We start from the raw sequence: 21090 nt of genomic DNA, 5'->3' as shown, positions 1-21090 counted from the left end.
ATAAATGTAAATTAACTGCTCCCTTCTTACATAAAATTTAGCGTTTTCCTACGAACCAGTAGCATAGTTTATTTTTATCCTGTCAGTCGCAAAGGGAATTCGATTTACAATTATTTTCCTATCGCCTTGTACTCTCGCTTAGTCATCTACACATACATCCATCCACTCACACGCCAACAATCTTATTTTACTGTACCACATCTGCTGTCTATCATTCAACTCCCAACTATTAGGTATATATGTCTATCCTTATGGACATGGATGTGGAAATGCCATCATTATTTTTTCTTTTCAAGCAGGCCACTCCCTCGACTATTTTCTCGTGATATAGTGAGGCCACGATGCTCGTTCAATGTAATTAAAATACGAATAAGAATCCATTTCTTTTAAAATGTATTAATCTTCTAAGACTTCTCGTTATATCGCACTATCTTCTATCCAATGCACGCAGACAGAAGCTTCGTTCTGCCTGCTCTCTTTCGTTCTACGGTACGGAAAAAAAAAATTCACGGTAACTACCCCGCAAAATCAGCAGAACCTCTGGGAATCGAGTTTCACAGCGAAAGCAACAAGAGACCTGTGAAAACATAACGATCTGTAACTTAACCGTGAAAGTCCTTCGACGCTCGGTCGGTTCATCTTCTTCGTCACCCTGCTTCAACCTTGATCTCTACACAGCTGGTAGAAAATATGATTTAACCGTGCAGTACGGGTCGTACGAGGGTTGAACAAGCGATTCGACCGAGTCACGGCCACGCTTTTCAACCCCCAAACGTTCGAAACTCGCTGAAAGCTGGAGCCGGTCGATTGGCGTATCGCGAACTAGCTGAGAGATAGACGAACGCATACGCGTGACAGAAAAAGAGGCTGCATGGTTGAATACGCGAGGAAAAAATGCGTGGAAGGGTCTGTGGATAAACGCAGACACGGTTACATCGGCCGTTTGTTGCTTTAGTTAAGCTAGTTAAGACGGTCCGCCGAGATTAGTCTCGTTTGGTTACCACGTTGATATAGACGTGGACACGGGAATTCGACGTTCTTCGTTAACTTAGTCAGGCAAATCAATCGGTTTGATTCACCTGTTTTTACGGGTTTCTTTTTCCACCGGATAAACGAGCCGTTTGTCGCCAACCGATGATGTTTATTGGCTTCCTCACGGCGCAAGGATTTATCTATTGTCGCGTAATTACGTAGTAGTTACATGTTTCCATGGGACAGTAAGTATAGCTTCCGAAGATGATAGCTTCCATGAGGCTATAGGAGTGGGAGAGAAAATGTTTCAAGTGTCTTATGCACGTAGAAACGAAATTTTGATTCGAAGAGAATCGACCGATCATTTCCGGTATAATCGTATCTTCGACTCATCTGCGTTCCCGAACATAGTTTCCTACGTCACATCTGTTCACCCAAGTGTTTCCTCGTCCCTTTATTTTCTCCACTTGAACCGATACGGTTGCGCTTATCGCGCGAACAATATAGCATTTTCTAAACGCGATTGTAGCGTTACAACTTTTACAACTGTGATTAAACCGAGCGAAATCAGCGAACCAAGTACCGTGGTTTTTCGCGAGATTAATCACCAGCCTCGGTGCATCGAAGAGCCGAGACCGAGGATTTCTAGAACGGCTTTAGATAGCAAATAAACAACGGTTTAAAAAGTCAGCAGCCACGGACCTAACGGTTAACGGGGTTAGTGTCAGCTTCGCGGCTTATCCAACGGCTAAGGCGAGGCTAAGTCTCGAGGCGAGAGAACGCATTATCTTACTGGGGGGTCCTCTGCTCAGCGACCAAGCCACCACGATGATCTCTTCTTCGTGGTTAAGCCGTAGCCACGGGTCGCTCGTACAATCTACCGCTGTTCCGCAAACGTCTTTTTTCGCTTGTCTTCTCGCCTCCGCTCGGATGTCACCTTGATTTTCCGTGTAAGCGGATACCCCTTCCCGAGTCCAACAAAATATTTCTCCACGGCTGCACTCTGAACCGGCAGCAAGCGATTTTAAGATTTTTCGCTAGGCTTGTAACGTTATGGATATGTTAATGATAGTTTGCTTGAATAGGATTCTCAGGAGCGAAGAAGCGACACAGGATGGGTGAAATTATAAATGCTAGAGAAAATTGTCTCGAGATTGCAGATAGATAGATCTATCATTGCGAATGTGTGTGCAGAGTTAGGCGAAGAGCTAGTTGTTGCAGTGCTTTCCTCTGGTATTTGTTCCTTCGCGTGGAAATTGAACTGTACATCACGAGCTTACTCGAAGAGATTAGTCTTCGGTATGTAGGTTTCCATCGGCATAAACATGCTTCTGTTATTTTATTATTGGGATAAACGAAGAATCGGTAGCCTCTGAGGACGCGAGAGGAACGAAAGAAAATTAAAGATACACCACTCGACGCAGTATCCAAATAATTATAGCGAAGAACATATAAAATTGAATATACTACTGTTTGGTACGTTTCTGACATTTACCAGGTAGGCTGAAGCGATCTTTATCTATTGGTAAAAACACTCTGATTGGTCGGCTGTTATTTTAGGATGGATTTATGCTTTCGACGTGTTTAGTATGTTTGTAGAGAAAACAAGGAAACCAGCCCTCTTAAACTAAGTTATTTCTACCGCAGGTGGATTATATACAGGTGTTTCAAACACCCGAATAACATGAAAAAGGGAGAAGATTCTCCTTCGACGGAATTTTAAGATTAAAGTCGTAGAACAAAACGTACGAGACATGAAAATTTATATATTTGATCTTAAACAACGATAAAGTACTCGACAACATCGAGCATAATCGCGAGCAACGGACGAAGCAATCAATTCCAGCCGCCAAAAGGATCTCCCAAAATGCGATCCCACTCGATGCACGTACAGAAAAGCATCGAACTCCCCAGAGTCCTCGTGGACGATCCTCGCAAGATTTCTGTGTCATCGCCGAGACTTTGGTGCTGTGGTGTGTCGTTCGATAAAACCGTCCTCGATCATCCTTTCGCGTCTCGAACGAGTGGAGAACTCCCAGAAGGCAATGGAGGGTGGATAGGTTCGGGAGCGTTTCTCGATTTTCTCGGTTCTATGGATTCGTAACGGGCATCTTGAGCAGCTGGTAGGGTCAACCTGGAGAAATCACGATGCAGTCGTGGTCTCTGGCGACACGGAGGTAGCACGAAGGTGCTACGAGGATAGGAGGACAGAGCGGGACAGGAGGATACGGCAAATAATGTGTAAATGGGAGGAAGTCGCGGGCAAGTTACACCGGGCCGAATCCAATCCGCGTTCACGGAGCAAGCGGACTGTGACGAAACAGCAGACTCGCCTCGGCATCGAAGGATCCTTTTTAGCTTTTTCCACGGTCCGCAATCAAAGAACGCGCGACTTGGCTCGTGTACATAAAGGATCTTTGCCTGGAACCTCCCCGCTTCCGCCGGGGAAAAATATGGCAGGCACGAGACTGCGCGGTGAACGTTTCCTTTTTCTTCCCTCTTCGGGAAAGTCAACTCGATGGGATTTATTTAATCCGGTGTGAGTAATGCGGATAGCGTTGGCGTTTGATCGAATTGCTTTCAACGAAAGTACGTGTACGTACGATGGCTCGAAGGCAACTTACGGTAGGTTCGAGATACGATTCATTGATTTAAGTATAGTTGTGTAGGCGTTGGGAACACTTACGTGGTTGAGTTGTTGGGGAAAAGGACTCGTGATAATTCGTAAATAAATTGCGAAGCTATATAGAGCGGTCCAAATTTTTCTGGACAGACTGGAAGAACGTAAGACGCGATCGAAAAGTAGAATACACGATGCAAGGTTTCGTCGTAAATCGAAATATTGTACGAGACTTTCTTTCTCCGTGTTGGGAGAATATTAACCATCGGTTATACAGAAACACACTCATAAAATCCTCGCATTTGGATTTAAAATTATTCGCTAAAGAAATTCCTATGCTGGAAAAAATAGCGAATATAAATGGAAAAAGAGAGTACCTTTATGAGACCAGGTTAAACGATAGCATAAAAAGACTTATTTCCACGTGGTGGACGAGAAATATGTTAACTCGAAACCGATAAACGCACCGTCCAAAGACGTGCCAAGAACGCCACCCTAAGAGGCATCAAAGTCACCGAGCAGGAGTTCGCCAGGACCAGACAGGCTGGTTGCCCGTTTCCAGCTAACGCGTCGAAGGCTAGACGACCTCCATTCGTGTCTCAGTTCGCACAACTCATCTCTAACGCGTTTCTTCTCGAGACATTAAAGTCACGAACGAACACGGAACGGAACAGAACGGCTAAAGAGGCCAGGCTCTCGTCTGGTCTGCTTCAGCCCTCAGCCAAGGGAACAGCGGATCTCCAACGTGGCTCGAGAGCAAGAGGAGAGTGAACTATGACAAAGACAAGGACGATGTTGGCAGAGGAGGATGCAGAAGGCGCAGAGAGGAAACGAAGGAAGATGGTAGAAGAAAGTTCTCGACGAGCCTGAGGCCTCGCAATTTTTCAGTGGGATTTATTAGAGCATCATTCTAAGGCTTTACGACCCACCTGGCCCGAGCGGTCGTCCCCTTCCACCTTGCCGCTTCCATCGTGCTCCATCTTCCTCGACAACTCTCGTTTCGCGTTCTCAGCCAGCCGTTTCGAGAGAGAGAAAGAGGATGAGGAAGGGTTCACGGCGCGGAGGGCAGCTCAGCTAATTATTTTATTCTCACGCCGGACCGTCAGAGTGCGCGTGCCTTTCATTAGACTTCCTCCGGCCATTCGACGCACCCTCCTCTCCGACAACGATCGTTTAGTGGATTACTTCGTTTCGGTGCATACGACACCCTTTCGATTGCCTTCGGCCGCCTCGATTTCCACCTCACAGATTCTTCAGACGATGCCGCTGCTTCTCCCTTTTCTCGCTCGCTATCGATCACCGTTTTTATACTTCTGAATTCTTTCATGGCGTTTATTTGCAAGATGGTACCTAAGCTAGGTATCTCCACATCCTTTTCAATCCCCCGATGACGTGTTTATTTCCGAGTTGCAGACCAAAGTAACAGTTTGCCTGTCTTCCTTGGAAAACTAGAGAATTCTACTTTCTCTTTGATCAAGAATTGCGCGTATGTTTAGAAGAAACGCCTAAGACTCGATAACAGAAGAAACTAATAGGCAGTTTCGTTACATTTTTGAATAAAATATGTAAAAACATTGAACATTGAAATTCGTCCAATTCTTTAAATCCTCGACCAATACATCTAAAGATACTAGCGTCATAATTATGTAACTGCGAACTACGTTTCGATCGAGTTTGAAACTAATATTTGATCGGTAAAAATAAATCTATACAGCGACGATCAATGAAAGAGGAATAGAGAAATTTGTAGTAATTTTTAAAAACATCAAAATGTTCTATTAGATTCGTTTCTATTATAGTCCCGTGTAATTTTCAACCACAGCGTAACTGTACCAAAGTTCATTCGCTGAGGGAGAAAGAACAACCGCAGATTGAGTGGGAAGAAAAAATAAGAAGCGTACTACGGTGGTCAAAGTGTATGTAAAGCTTCACCGCAGCTCAAACATATCGCCATACCGACGTTTACATTCGTCGTTAGTAAATCTTTGCAAGTAATTTTAAATCCTTTTACTTTGCCTCGCGCGAGTGAATAATTCCGTGGTTATTTGCTTAATAGCTGTCACATACTTATCGCTTAAATTGCAAATTATTTTCAGGTGAATATTAACTCGTTCTTTTCTTCAGTTTCTTCCGAGACAAGCTTTCTTGTCGTGCAATAAATTAGTGATACGATACGAAGGTATTAAAGACGCAGATTTTTCCGCAGTTCTACACAACTCCTTTGACATACTGTAATATCATTCTATTACATATTGCTACATTCGTCAGAGATTAGTAGATTCTTCACTAATATAATATAACCTGATAATGCTCAAAATATCCACGTACGTGTGTCGCTTCGTTTTTTGAGAAAAACAATTTTAAAAATCTACCGGCTACGTGCGCTTAGAGCGAAACATGTTTACGCAAAATGTTATATATTTCTTTTCGTGAGTTTAGAGTCGCGTCATCGTCCAAGATCATTAGCGACTATTGGCCGAATTAAAAAACATTACAGGTAAGCGTTTGCGAGCAGAAAATTCTAATAATAATCTTGCAGAAAGCTGGGATTGTCTTTGATGTTTCATTTTCTTGTTCCCTGGTTATATTTCCTACATTCCAGGATTATACGATTGATAATTACGTATCACATATTTCACATAGTCTGTGAGCTTGGCGTTGACGGTGAACTATGGCGTTTTTCTTATTTATCAAATCTATTAGATTCAATTTTTTACCAAAAAAAAAAAAAGAAAAAAAGAGAAATAATATCTTTCTAGTATCATCTTAGACAAATGATCCAGAGAAAGCGTGAACTCCTTCCTTAATTGAAAACCGAACGAGGGAGTCGTCAGTGTGAATAGCGATGGAAACATCGTACCGCGTTCCATCTTCAGTCTTCGACCGTAGGTCTCTTAAAAGCGTGGTCGTTCCTCGTTAGACTTCCAAATGGCCGAAATATCTTCCTGATTGCCTTATTGACCGGATGAATGAGTCCTTTGCATAACTTTGGAACTGGGACACCGTCAGAAGTCGACCACCCGGTATTTAGTCGTCGTTTGAAAAAAGAGCTGTTTCTCAATGTTTCTCGAACGCGAGGACGCAGCCAGAAATTATGCAAAATCCCCTGTTTGCTGTGCTTCGCGCATTGTCCGCGCGCTCTCGTAAATTATTGGTATCTTGTCTTTCGAAAAACGCGTAACCACGAACAGGTATTCACTGGTACGCTTCGTCGAGAATAGCAGCTGTTTTGAAGCTCCTTAGAACGAACGGGACAACGATCGGGATAAGATTTTGAGTATAGACTCAAGCCTTTTTATTTGCTCGATTTTTTCAAGGTGCTTGCCGTGAAAGGCTTTTCTCGTTATTTGTTTGAGAATAACGTGGAATTTCGAAAGTCGAAATAGTCGTTATGCTAATAGCAAGTAGATGGTTATATTTGAGAGAATATCGTAGAAACGTATTAGAATTAGTTAACTTTTGAAATTCTTCGTCCACTACTCGTACGTACCTGCACAGTTATTTTACTCGAAAAATTTTGTTAATTATAACTCGTATAAAATGCAACATCCCAGATGCATTTCGTTCATTACAAAGTTAATACCCCCGGGATTCTTGTCTTTTGCTTTACGTTTTATATCATTCGACAATTTACAGAAATTCGCAAATTTGCAGGAATTTGTCGATTGACGTTTCCTTCAAGATCACACACACACACACACACATACACAGTATTTACGAAGAAGTGGCCGACGATTCCCAAGAACGAAGCTCTTGCGCGCATATGCCAGCTCGATTCCGTTCCCAAAAAGGCGTTTTTAGAGGAGAAACGGTCGTAAGCTATAATCCGTGGCGTCACATAATTTACATAAAATTAGCCGATAAGTTCTCGCTAGCAAGGTGGCCGTATCCCAGACGCGCCGGCACCTTTGAAGGAATTAGTCTTATTGGGCACAAAATTGGAACAGAGGACCCCCTGACCTCGTGCGCGGGGCGTATGGCCCATAAGGCCCCATAAGCTCCACCACCAAGCCATAACGCTCGACCGGACCTTGCGTTGCGTATAACGAGCTGAATTATGTTCGCAGCACCGCTTGCTTCTGCAACATTTTCACGTTGCATAGTTCGCGACTATGCATCGGCAATAAGCCCCCACACGTAGACCGTGCTTCCCCTTCTTCACCTTTGTCCCGAGTCTTCGCTTTTCTCTCCACTTCTTTTCTTTGTTCCCTCTCTGTGTTTTCATCGCCACTCGAGAATATCCAAAACAATTTCCAACGATCGCTGGTTATCGTAACATTAGCGTATCGCGATATTCTTCAAATATTATTCAATATAGATATTAATATAAATTATAAAATTAATATTAATATAAAGTTAATATTAAATATAAAATTACTATTGTTTGACCATTTATCTGGTTCTAATTATCTGTTTGGGACAAGTAAACGTACTTAATGTAAAGATATGCTATAATAGATCGAGACACGGTGAATTTAATAAACCGTAGCATGATAAATATAGTTCAGAAACGTTAAATACGACGTGATACTTCTGCCACTAGGTTTCCAAAAATACTTTGAACGGCTGAAAAATATTCTCAACATTTGATTTTAACGTTATTTGTCGATGAATGGATACACGCAAGAAGACCATATATAGCTTACTCTTTGTGATCGAAGAATATGTAGAAACGAGAGTGCTTTACGCGACACCTTTTGCAATAATATAAGCAGACATGCGACCGTGGTGGTGAAGGTCGAAACGGTGTTCAAAGTGACTCGTTCCTCTCGCGGTAGCTATGTCCCGAACGTAAATTCGCGATACTCGATACGTATTGGAGCTACGTGGAATAAGATATGTGACGACCCTTGGCATCATGCGCATTCTCTATTTGCAAGATGGATTCTTCGGTCGTTCGGGCGAAACCACCCGCGAACACCACAAGTCTTTCAAGATTAACGTTTGATTGCCTTTCCCTTCGACGATAGAAATATGAGTTATATGTCAGGCGGAAAAATGGTGACGTCACATTCGCGAATTCCTCGTATAAAAATAGAATAATCTTTTAGATTTACGCGACACTTTTGCTTCGGTGCTATGTTCCGTTGGTTCGTTCCTTTCTCCATCAAACTATCGCCCCCCTCGTTAAAATCTCATCACTCTTTCGTTATTTATTTTCTTAATTCGTATTTGACGTTCTATAGCAGATCTCAAGAAGAACATGTACGGAGAAAAGGAATATTCTATTATTTCTTATTATATTATTGTTATTAACAATTAGGATAATACAAATTTTGTATATCAAATATCTGGAAATAATTCCCATATTGCAAGTTATAATTTACGACGGAATACATTAATTCTTACATTGCTGTTTCGAGAAAATCAATAAGAATAAATAATTCTTAATATCTTATCCATGAAGTAAAGGCTTGAAACATTTACGTGAGAATCAAATAAATTTCATTTCACGTTCCCATATTATTTAGTAGCTTGAAATAAAAAAAAGGAAAACATTAAAAAATTTATTTTGCTAATTAAAGTTTTTCCCATCTGAGACGAAGATAGGCTTTGCATGGTTGGACGACGTTAAATTATCATTCTAGTGTTACCAACAACGAAGTTCTGTTCAATTGGCGAACGACGTATGCGCGAGCGAGCAGCGACCAAAGCGAGAGGCGCAAAAGGTTGTAAAAAGAGTTAGAAAAGGAAACGGTAATCCGGCATATCGGCGTACACGCGTGGCTATAAAGGTACTTCGGTAATGGACTCCAGCCGGCCGACAAAGGGTTTTATTTAAATAACTCGAGGCAGGCGAAACGGCCTATTCGAAAATCCGGGGACGCGCGAGTAATATTGCACCCTCTTATTATTGCTCTTGTCGTCAGGAACTTGTCGTAATGGTTCGACGAAGTTACGCTCGTGCGTATATCGACACACACTTTCTTCGTTACCATATGATTTTTTAGTACGTCTATTACATTTAGCTAGTCACCGTTGTTAACACCGTGTCGGATGTAAAATATTGAAATATTACGTTTTATTCGTATCCAGATCGTAATTATCTGAACAATTGGAATTAGAATCGCGGTTGAAACCAACCTCTGCTAGAAACGTAGTTCGTCTTTGTTAAATCGAAAATACGATGCATATCACATATAGGGTAGGTACGATACGATATTATAAGACGTGCAGTTGGTACCAGAACGATTAGAGCGGTGAAAATAATTTGTAACTTTTCATAGGATTTTAGAAATATTTGTGAATATTTTTCACGCGTCTCCGATTTTTATCTTTTTTTTTTTTAATGGCTAATATATTTCTTTTTGTCAGTTTCGAGAAATCTTATCCGACTTGTAATTCGGATTTTAACGAATCTGAATGAGAACGTGTTATAAAGAACACGTTGAAAAGTGTATGTACCTATATATATATATATTTCTAAGGTTGTTCGTTGCAAAGATCGGCGGCTCGAAGCCAGCAGCCGCTAAACGGTCGCATTAAAAATTCTAATGGTGCCGTACACGCATCACGCGTTTCTCACCTGGTTTAACATAACAACGAGGCTAGTTCTCGTGGTCGTTGTGCCGCAGGACAGCGAAGAAATCCCTCCGTTCTCCTATTTTCGTCCAACGAGCACGGTCATGGAAACAATGTGTGTTGGAAATCGGTGTGGCCCTCGCCACAGGCGTCTTTGACAAGCAGACTGATGTCGGCGTATCACTCATCAAGATTTATCGAGACTTAGACTAATTGCCGCTTTTAATAGAAATTCGTGCGGCCTTACAGAGGGTCTACTTAGCGGTTCGACCCTTCCACGATGCCTTTCTTAGTTTTCTTTTTCCTTCGTCTTTCTTTTTTCTTTCTTTTTTTCTTTTCACCGTGTTCCAAGTCAAACCGACCGATGATGGTGAGAAAAAAGCTGATTCAACGAACGATTATCACGGATAACGCGGGGGGAATTACGTGAAAAATTGGCCGGCGCATCATTTAAGAACGATGCTTCTTGTTTAGCGGCACTCCGAGCTCTATTCTAACGTTTCATCTCGCTCCTTGGTCGGTCGTTATACACCGCGAATTCTCTCACTCCAGCAACATGATGTAATAATATATAATATGTAGCGTAAATGCAACATCATGGAAAAACGTAAATAAAGTAATTTATGTATCGGTTTGTCAAGGTACTGAGGAGCTTACATATGAAAGTAATAAGTTCTTTCTAATGGAAGTCATTACACGCAAAAGGTACGATCACTGCGCGAAGGAAGGGACACAGGCAGAGATTTTAGAGATTTTAAAAAATGACATTAGATACCGTCGATGGTAATATGCAAGGAATGCTACGATATTTTCAAATTTTATAGAATTGTAGTACAAATACCTTTTCATTGCCACAATATTTAAAAAACAGAATTCCATCACGTAAATTGACTAAAAAAAATTGCAAACAAATTAGTGAACCAAGAAATACGTGCTTAGTGTGTTTAACAGATGATGTTTGACAAATTTCTTAGTACGATAATCGTGTAAGATATTTTCAAGAAATTAATTTTTTTCTGTGTAAACTTAATTTAATGATCATTAACAAAGTCCATTAACTCCAATGAAAACGTTACTTTCTAATGATCAACCTTGAAGACGTTATAGCCCAGTATACAGCCTTCGACTTGTGTTTGAGATTTCATAATAAGCACAATAAGTCTTTTCATAAGGTTCACGAGGCTTACTTTTCCTTCTAATCTTTATCTTTTTGTTCGTATTTTATAGAATGGGAAGAAATTTATGTTACAGTTTATTGAAAAATAGCAATAATAAATAATTGAGATTTAAGAGTTATCACTTTCCTAAACGATATAGCAATCCTGTTTTGTCGAATTGATTGACTAATTATTTAGCTATAGTCGTCGTCGTACATCCAAATTTCACAGTTCGAACAATCCTCTATGAATAATTCAATAGAATCGTTCCATATTATTGAATTATAATGTACATACATACATGCCACATAAATACTTTTCCGACTTCTCCATTTCATCAGATTTGATCTATCGCTCGTAAATGTCCGAACGCTTTAGTCGATTTGCAACGATAACACATAACGTTCGATGTATAAGAGAAAAAATAGAGCAAAACGACCTGTGGCAATTAATAACGCTACGTACTTGCGAAATATGTTATGTTTATGTATCTCCGCGAGGAGAAAGCACGCGAGAGGAACAGACTTCGCGTAACTTCGAGCCACAACCCTTTTCAGAAGATCGTAAGGATCAGTTGCCAAATTTTACCACCCACAAATCGGAGAAGATTAAACGATGTCCGATAACCAGCAATAAACCACTCTGATATCGCTAACAGAAACAAAACTCTAACACTCTCATCGCGTGAGACATCGAGAACCAAAACAAATCGACGAATCCACAGACAAACCTCGTATACTCTACGTGTAAATAAAAACCAATTTCCACCTTATCTCATCCACAAACGAGGCTCAGCACCTTAAACGATACTCAACGACCAGTTCAAGAGAAACGAAATTCTACTACTCCCAAGAACGCACGTGACAAGTCAACAACGGGACATCGATCCAGCAAATCCTTAAAGTGAAAAACAAACAGTCCGTAATGCAGATAATATCAGCAGGATAAACTGGTCTATCCATGTCGATACCTGTTCCATTTAACGCGAGGAAAAAGCTGTCCATTGTGAAATTACCGAAACCGTAGACGATGCATCGGATGCGAGAAAGAGGTGTTGCGAACTCTTATTAGTTCCGCGTAGTTTCCTCGCTACGTAGACAAAACGAGGCCCGATGTTTCCAGTGTCGGAGGTGCACTGGTATTGTCTAGAAATCGGTAAATTCGGCGTGAACTGCGGCCAAGTGCCGGTAGTCGAAAAACGGAAGGATCTATGCCTCTTATTCGCGTTAGCAGGAGAAAGTCCTTACATCGATCAGAGACTGCAAGGTCACGCGGGACCAAAGAGTGGAGCAAACCTACCGATTTCGTTGGATCGATAGTCCGTTTTCCAGCGTTCTCTATTGTCACCGCTGACAAGCTTCCTTGCAGCCTCTTGTACTACCTCCCTGTAGCTTCTTCGTGTTCGAGACGCTCCTTTTCAACCGAAAAACGAAATTGTCCAGTCATTTTTATTCCTGCCTTGGCGTGGGTCCTTCTTTTTGCTATTTACGAAACGTGTGCGGTTCTCCGATCCGGTCATTTTTGATATTTCTCTAGCTAGTCAGAACGCTTGTTTTGAAATGATCGTATGGATGAGGAGGCAGATCTCGGACATCAGCGAGAAGTATCTTTGATAAGAAAACGTAAGGATACATCACGGTAATGAAATAATTCCGAGCAAAATTTCTCAGGGTCTTCCTGCGACACATCTTGCGCTCTCAAAGGGACTGCATATTATCCATTTTCATAAAACAATTATCACGAGTCATTGTGCTAACTACATCGTAAATCTCGAGGAAGTTCGGTGTCGGACGACAACTACGATGTTTCACGAGCATTTACGTACAAAATGTCCTTCGGTTGAACACTGCCCTAAAAGACGAGGACATTACGTGCATTTGCTCATTGCGCAGGACCTCCCGCTGTCCGTCCGTTTCGCTACCGTACAGAAAGATTTACAGACAGGGCGACCGTACTCGCAAGGAAGGACCTTCGTAAAAATGTATAGCAGTTCATCATGCGTTCATTATGATTTTACTTCCAGACAGTGGAGGCCGTAAATATTCGCTGTTTTCGAGCATCCGGAACTCCTTAGAACGCAATCGAACGCAACGGGGTCCAAATTGAAATTCGTCCGCCGGTACCTACGGCTTTTATTCGAAGATACACGAATGCTACGGTATCATCTCCTATGAATACCGTGGACAATTGGAAAAACGAAGGTTCTTTTAGACAGAGATTTCAAACAGAGATTTGGGAAGTTGGACAAATGACTCGTTCGAGTGGATCGGAATATCGCGTTTGAAGAAGTAGAACTTTCTTTGCCTTAAAATTTGGATAACTTTGAGACCTTTAATCATTGATGAATTACTCGTTTTCAATCTTGGTACGGCTCTCGTCTTTCAGGAAATTGTTAGTGACGAACTCCGTGATGGACTCAATATGAAAATTCGAAGAGTCACGCGACTGCAAATAATCGTACATTGGCATTTCGTTGATGCAATATATGTCCCATAACCGCTGAATGGAATATTGATTTGGAAGAAGCTTCAGACGAAATCTTGGCTGCTGCGATTAAATTAAAATAACACTAGTATCTACATATACGTAGCTGTTCCTCCTTTTATATATTTCAAAGTAGCACCTACGTACCTATATAATAGCAAAGTTGAAAGCCAATAGCAAAAATCTGCTTTTGAAATGAATCGTAACATTCACATATTAACTGTACGTAGCTATAGTGGTAATAAGCAAACAACAGAGGAGGAAATTTATGTCAAATCTTGTTAAATGTTAAAATACAATCTCGTAATTCCAAACCTACATCCTATCAAACTCCCTCTTTCTCTCTCTCTCTCTCTCTCCCTCTGCAGATAATCAAGCACCCTAAAACCACATTCAAACGCACCCTAAAGTCTACCCAAGTAAATCACCAACATATTTCATTGCATCAACTACTACTTATCTACACCTCTTCGTTCGCGATGCCCATTCAGAATACCAATATCGCTCCCTGTAGAAGCGGACCACCTCTGTACCACGAAAACGCTATCAACTGCCCGTGGAGCTTGGAAAAGGAGAAAAAAGTAAACCCCTGGTGAACATCCAGTGAACGTCGAAGAGCGGCTCCGTAGGCGTTTCCGCTTCAAAGAACGCCCACTGGAAAGCGGCGGTTTGCCAACCAAGTAACAGGGCGTAAACCATCTGGATGGGACCCCACTGGAACCCCGTTAGTCCCAACGAGTCGACAGTCCCCCTTTTTCCGGAGCAGTCGTGGCGAAAAGAGAAAGAGACAGCCATCCATTGCTCTCGCAGAGCCAGTTGGAGGGACACGAGGGGACCAGCGGCCCAACTGACACGTTATTGCAGCGGTACCCCTTGCAACGAGAGCCACGCGTGCTACCTGCTTGTTCCTTTTCTTCCTTGGCGTGCTGCATCGCCACGATTCACCCTATCAAGCCAGTTTTTCCATCCATTTTCCTTCCATTCTTATTTTCCTTCCTTTTATCCCAGTCGTCGGCGTCTCGTCTGGCGCTTGCCAGCTTCGTTCCCCCTTTCATCTTGGCGCGCGTGCCCTGCCCCCATCGCCCCGAGACGCCGATGTGCCCTGTCTGTCCTTGTTGTTCTCCACCTCCGCCGTTTTCGTTCAAGCAGTCGTTTTGTCCAAGCAGTCGTTTTGCCTCGGGCCAACGGTGCCGGCCGCGTGCTTCTGCCTGTCTGCTAACCGTATAGTTTCGCGTTTAGTGAAAACGGACAGTCGTGTGGTCCACCGTGAGATCGGAAACAAGTGGGTGACGCGAGTAGCCAAGACGTGCGACAGACCTGGAGGGCTGCGAGGAATTCCTACGTTGGTGGAAGGATGGACGTTACCAGCGGAATGAGACCCATCTTCGGAGGATACCCGTTTCAAGGTTGGTACCGTTGCGCCAGTCCTTCCGAAGTCTTTCTTTGTATCGATCCACTCCATTTTTTATCAGCTTCTCGGTTACATTACTCAAATACACGATTAAGTCTCAATTATGACCGTTCATTGGTTACAAGAAGACAACAGAAACGATAGAAAATTCCAGGATGAATTTAGATATAACGTTCGCAACATTGTCACTTTCACCTAGCTTTCTATCTGTGGGTCGATCAATGTGGCTTTGTGTATCAGATAATGTGAGCTTTAGTGAAATGTCTCTTAAATATCGTAAGAGGTTTCAGGTTGTTTCTGTGGAACAAGGCAGGTTGTAGTTGACGAGAGACCGAATGGGATTGAATTTAGCGTATGCGACGAATAAAATTGAAATCTGCATGTCACATGGTATGGTCTCGTCAGGAATTGATAAATACCTTGAATTTCCACCGACTGTTCCTTAGCGGAATGTTTAGAATCATTTTATTATCGTCGCTTTTTTCTGCTTTCCCATCCATAGACTTGATCAATGTGGCTTCCTATGTAAAATTGGACAAAGTGATTTGAGCGAGTGATTTGAGGATCGTAGCAGATTTCGGGCTTTCCTTTGCCACAAGAGAGATCCTATTCGACACGAGGCTGAATGGAATTCGAATTTCACGTATGTGACGAAGAACACTGAATTCCACGTGGTATTGTTTCGATGGATACCTCGAGTTTTCACCGAGTGTTTCTTGGACGAATGTTTGGAATTATTTCGTGAAACAGGGAAGTTGAATAGAATTGGAAATTAACGTATGTGTATGTGAAACTTTAATATCACGTGGTTGATATCTTCGAGGAAATAGAACCTTGTATCATCGTTTAGTGTTTTCCCAAGAATAGACGTAATGTTATGTTTCATAAAATATTGCTTTTTTTTCTCTGCTATGACACATCGAAATTGAAGTTTGACGAATGTAACTAATAGAGTTGGAGTTCGAAGCTCACGTGGCATATCTTTGTCTAAGGAACCGATAAAAATTGTAAACTCTCACTGGAATACGCTATAATCGTTGAAATGTCGATAAATGCCATTGTAGACCCTTTCTTTCAATACATGTTCTTAGAAAAAAATTGCTCGTTGGATTTGAACGTTGATTAGCATTTGCATCGTATATAAATTCTCTATTATTCCGCGTAGGAGAATCTTGGAAGAAACAGCTACTCGTCTGTATAATATAAATGCCTATAAGATTCAAGAAATTATCGATCTTGCAACGTGGCACGGAAAAATTTATAGAGTTTAAAAATCATTCGTTGCTTGACAAGTGTTTATTGGCCAGCGTATAGGTACTTACCTATAGTATAAAAAAGTTTCAAAGGAAACTATCGAAACGACACAAGCACTTTTTACGATCCTGTTAAATCAAGACGTCTGAATGGTAAAAGAGCAATAAAGGTAACTGGAAGGATTTAGGTAGAAAAACCGGAATGTCCTCCTTACAAAACACAGTCTAAACGAATTGTTTTTAAAGTTGCTTCTTCTTCCGCGCTATAAATCACGCACAAATCCGTATACCATGGAAATTCAATTTAAGTTTGCTTTTTTTTTTTTTATAAAAGTAATCGAAGAGGAAATATGATCGCAACCGTGTGTATCACAATTAATTTGGATGGCCAAAGTTTTACTATACATATTGTTAAATTTGCCGAGCAAATATTTTATTTATACAAATATGATTGTTGATCGTTTCTCGTATAGATTTGTCAAGAGAAAATATTCGTTCTTTGATATAAACATATCCAGACGGGGAAAAATCAGGATACCTGTTTCGACAGTGAAAAAGGTGAAAGGAATTTATGTGACATTTGCATGACACGTGCAACAATATATATAAAGAGTAAGCCTAGTCACGCGTAACTTCTTTTATTCAATCAGAGAACGTACAAGATACTTTCGGATCATTATGCAGTCGTAATTCTGATAAATTCATTCTGCCTGTTGTAGTTACGCGAACAGATCGCAACTTGATGTGGCTACAATGATTGCTTTACCCTCGTTGCTTGATAAATATTCAATATTCGATCTGGCTGAACTCTTAATTAGCATTTGTATTATATCATTACAGGAAGACGTCACGAGATAGAATTTTAATTAATCGTATCATTAGAATTCTTATCTCATAGTCGCTGTGTAATACGCACGTCGAAAATATTAAATACACTAATTAAATTTCGAAGAATATTTTATCGCGATTAAAGAACGCGAGAAATCAAGCCTGTCGTTTGAAAAGATTTGTTTATCAAATTGAGAATATTTCTGGTTACAGAAGCAGTTGGAAAATCAACGTGTAAATACAAAGAATAATACGATTTGTATTTCGAGTGGCAAAGATAGCGAACATCTTTAACAGAAACTATCTATCTACGTTTTAATCGTCGATGATATTTACTAATTCTACTTGAATTATAAAAATGAATATTTAAATTACGAGTCCATTGAAATCACGAAGAAAACTTAAATTCTGAAGCTAATTGAAAGATTCCACGCCTCCCGCCGTTCGAAACCATCCATCACGATTTAAAACCGCTACTACCGAAACATCATTTATTCTTCGAATGAACCACATCACCGACACTCACGTAATTGACATGCAAGTCCTCTGCTCTAGGAACTGACCGATTTCCCAACAACACTGACTCCGTACCAACAATATTTTACCAGCAGTCTTTTTCACCGCTCGTACATATACGAATAGAATAAACTCGCCAGCGTCGGGTATTAGAAAACCATCTTTTGCGCAATCTCTTGCACAAGCTGCCAACTTTCATACCGTGACATAAGACATAAGAGACACACAGAAGAGCACCATTATCTGCTTCCTTTTTCCACAACTTCCTCATCTTTTGTCTCTCCCTGATCTTTATACAGCCATTGTTTCGCTAAGATTTTTTCTTGTTTTTTGTTAAACCGGTGCATATTAAATTACGTTCCCTTAAATAATTTCTTCAGAATATCGTATATTCCTTTATAACGTTACATATTCGTTGGAAATAAATTTTATGTGATTCCTCACGGAAGACATGTTACAAGAAAGAAGAAGAAATTTCTTTACTAATTTTGGGAAAATATGTAGAGTATACTAAACAAAGATATCTATCTTTATAGTGGTATTCTCTTATAGAAATGTTTATAGATTTATATTAAAAGCTGTTTCTTCGAGGAATCCTGTATTTTTGTATCTCTCACGAGAGATTAAACGTGGGCTAAATGGAACCAGGTTTGCATAACTCAAACTATCTGTCAAACGTATAACGTTATACCTGGATGCTTTAGTCTTGTAATAATCACGATCGAACCTGTCTGGGAATTGTAACTGAGCATCTTGTAAAATTTCTTGCAAAGGCCATTTTGATTTTTGGTCAAAAATACGCTCTTCGAAAACGATGAAAGAATATCTCTCTCGTTTAATTAACTCAAACTCTACCTAAATTTAAATATTCAAAGGAACAACGCGGAGATACTTTTCACATGTTCCATAAAATCGCATCTACGTACCAATATTTCCGGACGATAATCCACTTATCAAGTTTTTATAGTTAATTAAAAGGTGTACCGATAAACAGCAATCCGCGTGATTCGCCTATTATTCCGGCTCTCCAATGCTAATTACAAGCAGCATAATCGAGCGTGATAATGAAAATAATATCGCGCACGAAAAGGTGGCTAATTGGACTAACGATATCGGATATTTGGGCCCCGTTAGCCTTCTGAAAATGGCCTTCTGTGAGCATAACTTCTTCAATTTTACGGTTGTTAGGCCCGTTTCGTTTTCTTTTTTTTTTTCAGTATTCTCTGTTATCTGATTTCACGTTTGCGCCTTGAACGCGGATTTAGCCGCTAATTTCAAGCCCAATCACTGCAATTGCGCCTCTGAATTTTTTCCATCCACGAAATCATGCTACTTTCTCGCGCAATACTTTGCATCCTCATCGTCGATCGTTTTGCACCGTCTTTCATCCAGCAGCCGCGTAATTGAATATTCTTTGACCCTGGAGAAAATCTAGACACGATCCCTGTACCTGTGTCGAAGAATCCGAACGAACTAACTCGTGTGTCTATTAATCTCCTTGGCAATAGAATTTCACACAACTCGAACGTTCGCGTCTATCTTTGATGGTTTCATTCACTTTCTACTTTTCAATCGCTTTTAACTTTTGGGAGAGCATGGTGCTCCATGATCGGATATCGAAGTCTGCTCGGAGAAGTACGAGACGAGTTTCAAGACGTCAATTCATGATAGATACGATTAATTACTAGACTACTTGAAATGTTTTGTGTAAATCGAATGGAAACTTCGAGCGAGGATCTGTAGCACATTTCGTGAATTAAAGTTGAATTATTTGTAAAGTATGGTTTATTTAAAACTGCTTGCAGATATTTCGTCACAAGACAATATAACGTTGGAGACAACAAGCACGTTCAATTTTATGGAACACTGTAACTTAAAAACTGTCTTTTCTCAACAAAAAATGCTAAATGTACAAACTGTTTTCGTTCGATTCGTATTTCCACGATTGTAAAGAAATAAATCCTACGCAGAGACTCGTTCTATTCAAATTTTATAACGATTTCCTACGCTCTGAATATTTTACGTATTTCTGATGCATCACACGTGTTTTTACAATTTTAAATTTCCCATAGATTCTATCAATTTTCCATAAACATATGCTACAAAAGTAAATCAGAAATCCGACGAAGAATACGATGTTGCTCAGCAAACCGGCGATTGTCTGTATTCAATCTCCGATTGAGACATTCGTGCACGTTGAATCGAATACACGAAGACTGATGGAATGTTTCCGACAGGACAGGGACGCATGAATCAATTGGGAGGCGTCTTCATCAACGGTCGACCGCTACCGAATCACATTCGCCTGAAAATTGTCGAAATGGCAGCGGCTGGAGTCCGCCCTTGCGTGATATCGCGACAACTTCGAGTCTCTCACGGCTGCGTTTCGAAAATTTTGAATCGCTACCAGGAAACTGGCTCCATTAGACCGGGCGTCATCGGCGGTAGCAAGCCGAGGGTAGCAACCCCTGAAATCGAGGCGAGGATAGAAGAAATGAAAAGGGACAATCCGGCAATCTTCTCGTGGGAAATCAGAGAAAAATTGGTGAAGGTAAGAAACAAACGGTTTTACAATTCGTTTTATTAGATCGACTCGAAAAGATACTTCTACCTCTTATCAATCATTCGTAATGTATTATCTTGTTTCAATTGAATAGAACGTTTCGTTAACGTAATAGATATTAAATAATGAAATAATTAAATAGATAATTAAATTACAGGTATTAAGGCGGTTGTACTTAAATTTCACAATTGTACGAAATTCCAACTACTTATATATTTCATTACATATAGATACTTAAACTGCAACTTAATACACGTTAAATTGCTTATTGGATATACGATTTAGGATAATACAGCTTTAAAATAGGTAATAAATATCGTCATAAATAGAATTCTGGAAGATATGTTAATCAAAGTTATTACCGCTAATAAATCCAATAAGTCAACTATTTATAATATAACATACATTAAGCTTTTTATAATTAGGTTTCCATCCCACTAAACGCTCTTAGAAAATATTTTGGCAAGGCTTTACCCTCTTCCTCATCGCGTGCCTTCACTCTTATCAGGCAGAACAACGAAACGCTCGTTCTACAAGATTATTTCCAAATTGTCTTTCTTAAGTAGCGGCACACGAGCTAGAGGACAATCCGAGCCACGTTGTTGTTTTGCCTCGAAGTACCAACAGTGTTAGGATATACATGACGTAATAATAAACCAACTCCGGGCAAAACAATGTCGCCGCTACGTGTAACCGTCAAACAAAGCGAATGGAAACTTTCCGGTACTTCCCCGACCAGTATAAATAAACGAAGGCGATCGTAA

The 21090-nt window shown here is 40.6% G+C and overlaps 1 protein-coding gene across 1 annotated transcript in view; it reads left to right on the top strand.

Annotated features, from left to right (window-relative positions):
* The first annotated feature begins 15109 nt into the window (after nucleotides 1-15109).
* LOC122575147 (protein gooseberry-neuro-like) overlaps nucleotides 15110-21090 on the top strand; it is a 29474-nt gene continuing 23493 nt past the window's right edge. The window contains exons 1-2 of the mRNA XM_043743706.1: nucleotides 15110-15161; nucleotides 20001-20314. Of these exons, the coding sequence (XP_043599641.1) occupies nucleotides 15110-15161; nucleotides 20001-20314 (366 nt within the window). The remainder of the gene's footprint in view (nucleotides 15162-20000; nucleotides 20315-21090) is intronic.

Source organism: Bombus pyrosoma, linkage group LG14 (genome assembly GCF_014825855.1).
Source record: "Bombus pyrosoma isolate SC7728 linkage group LG14, ASM1482585v1, whole genome shotgun sequence".
Taxonomy (NCBI): domain Eukaryota; kingdom Metazoa; phylum Arthropoda; class Insecta; order Hymenoptera; family Apidae; genus Bombus; species Bombus pyrosoma.
Note: the sequence above shows the minus strand (reverse complement) of the source record. Positions and strands in the feature narration are given on the sequence as shown.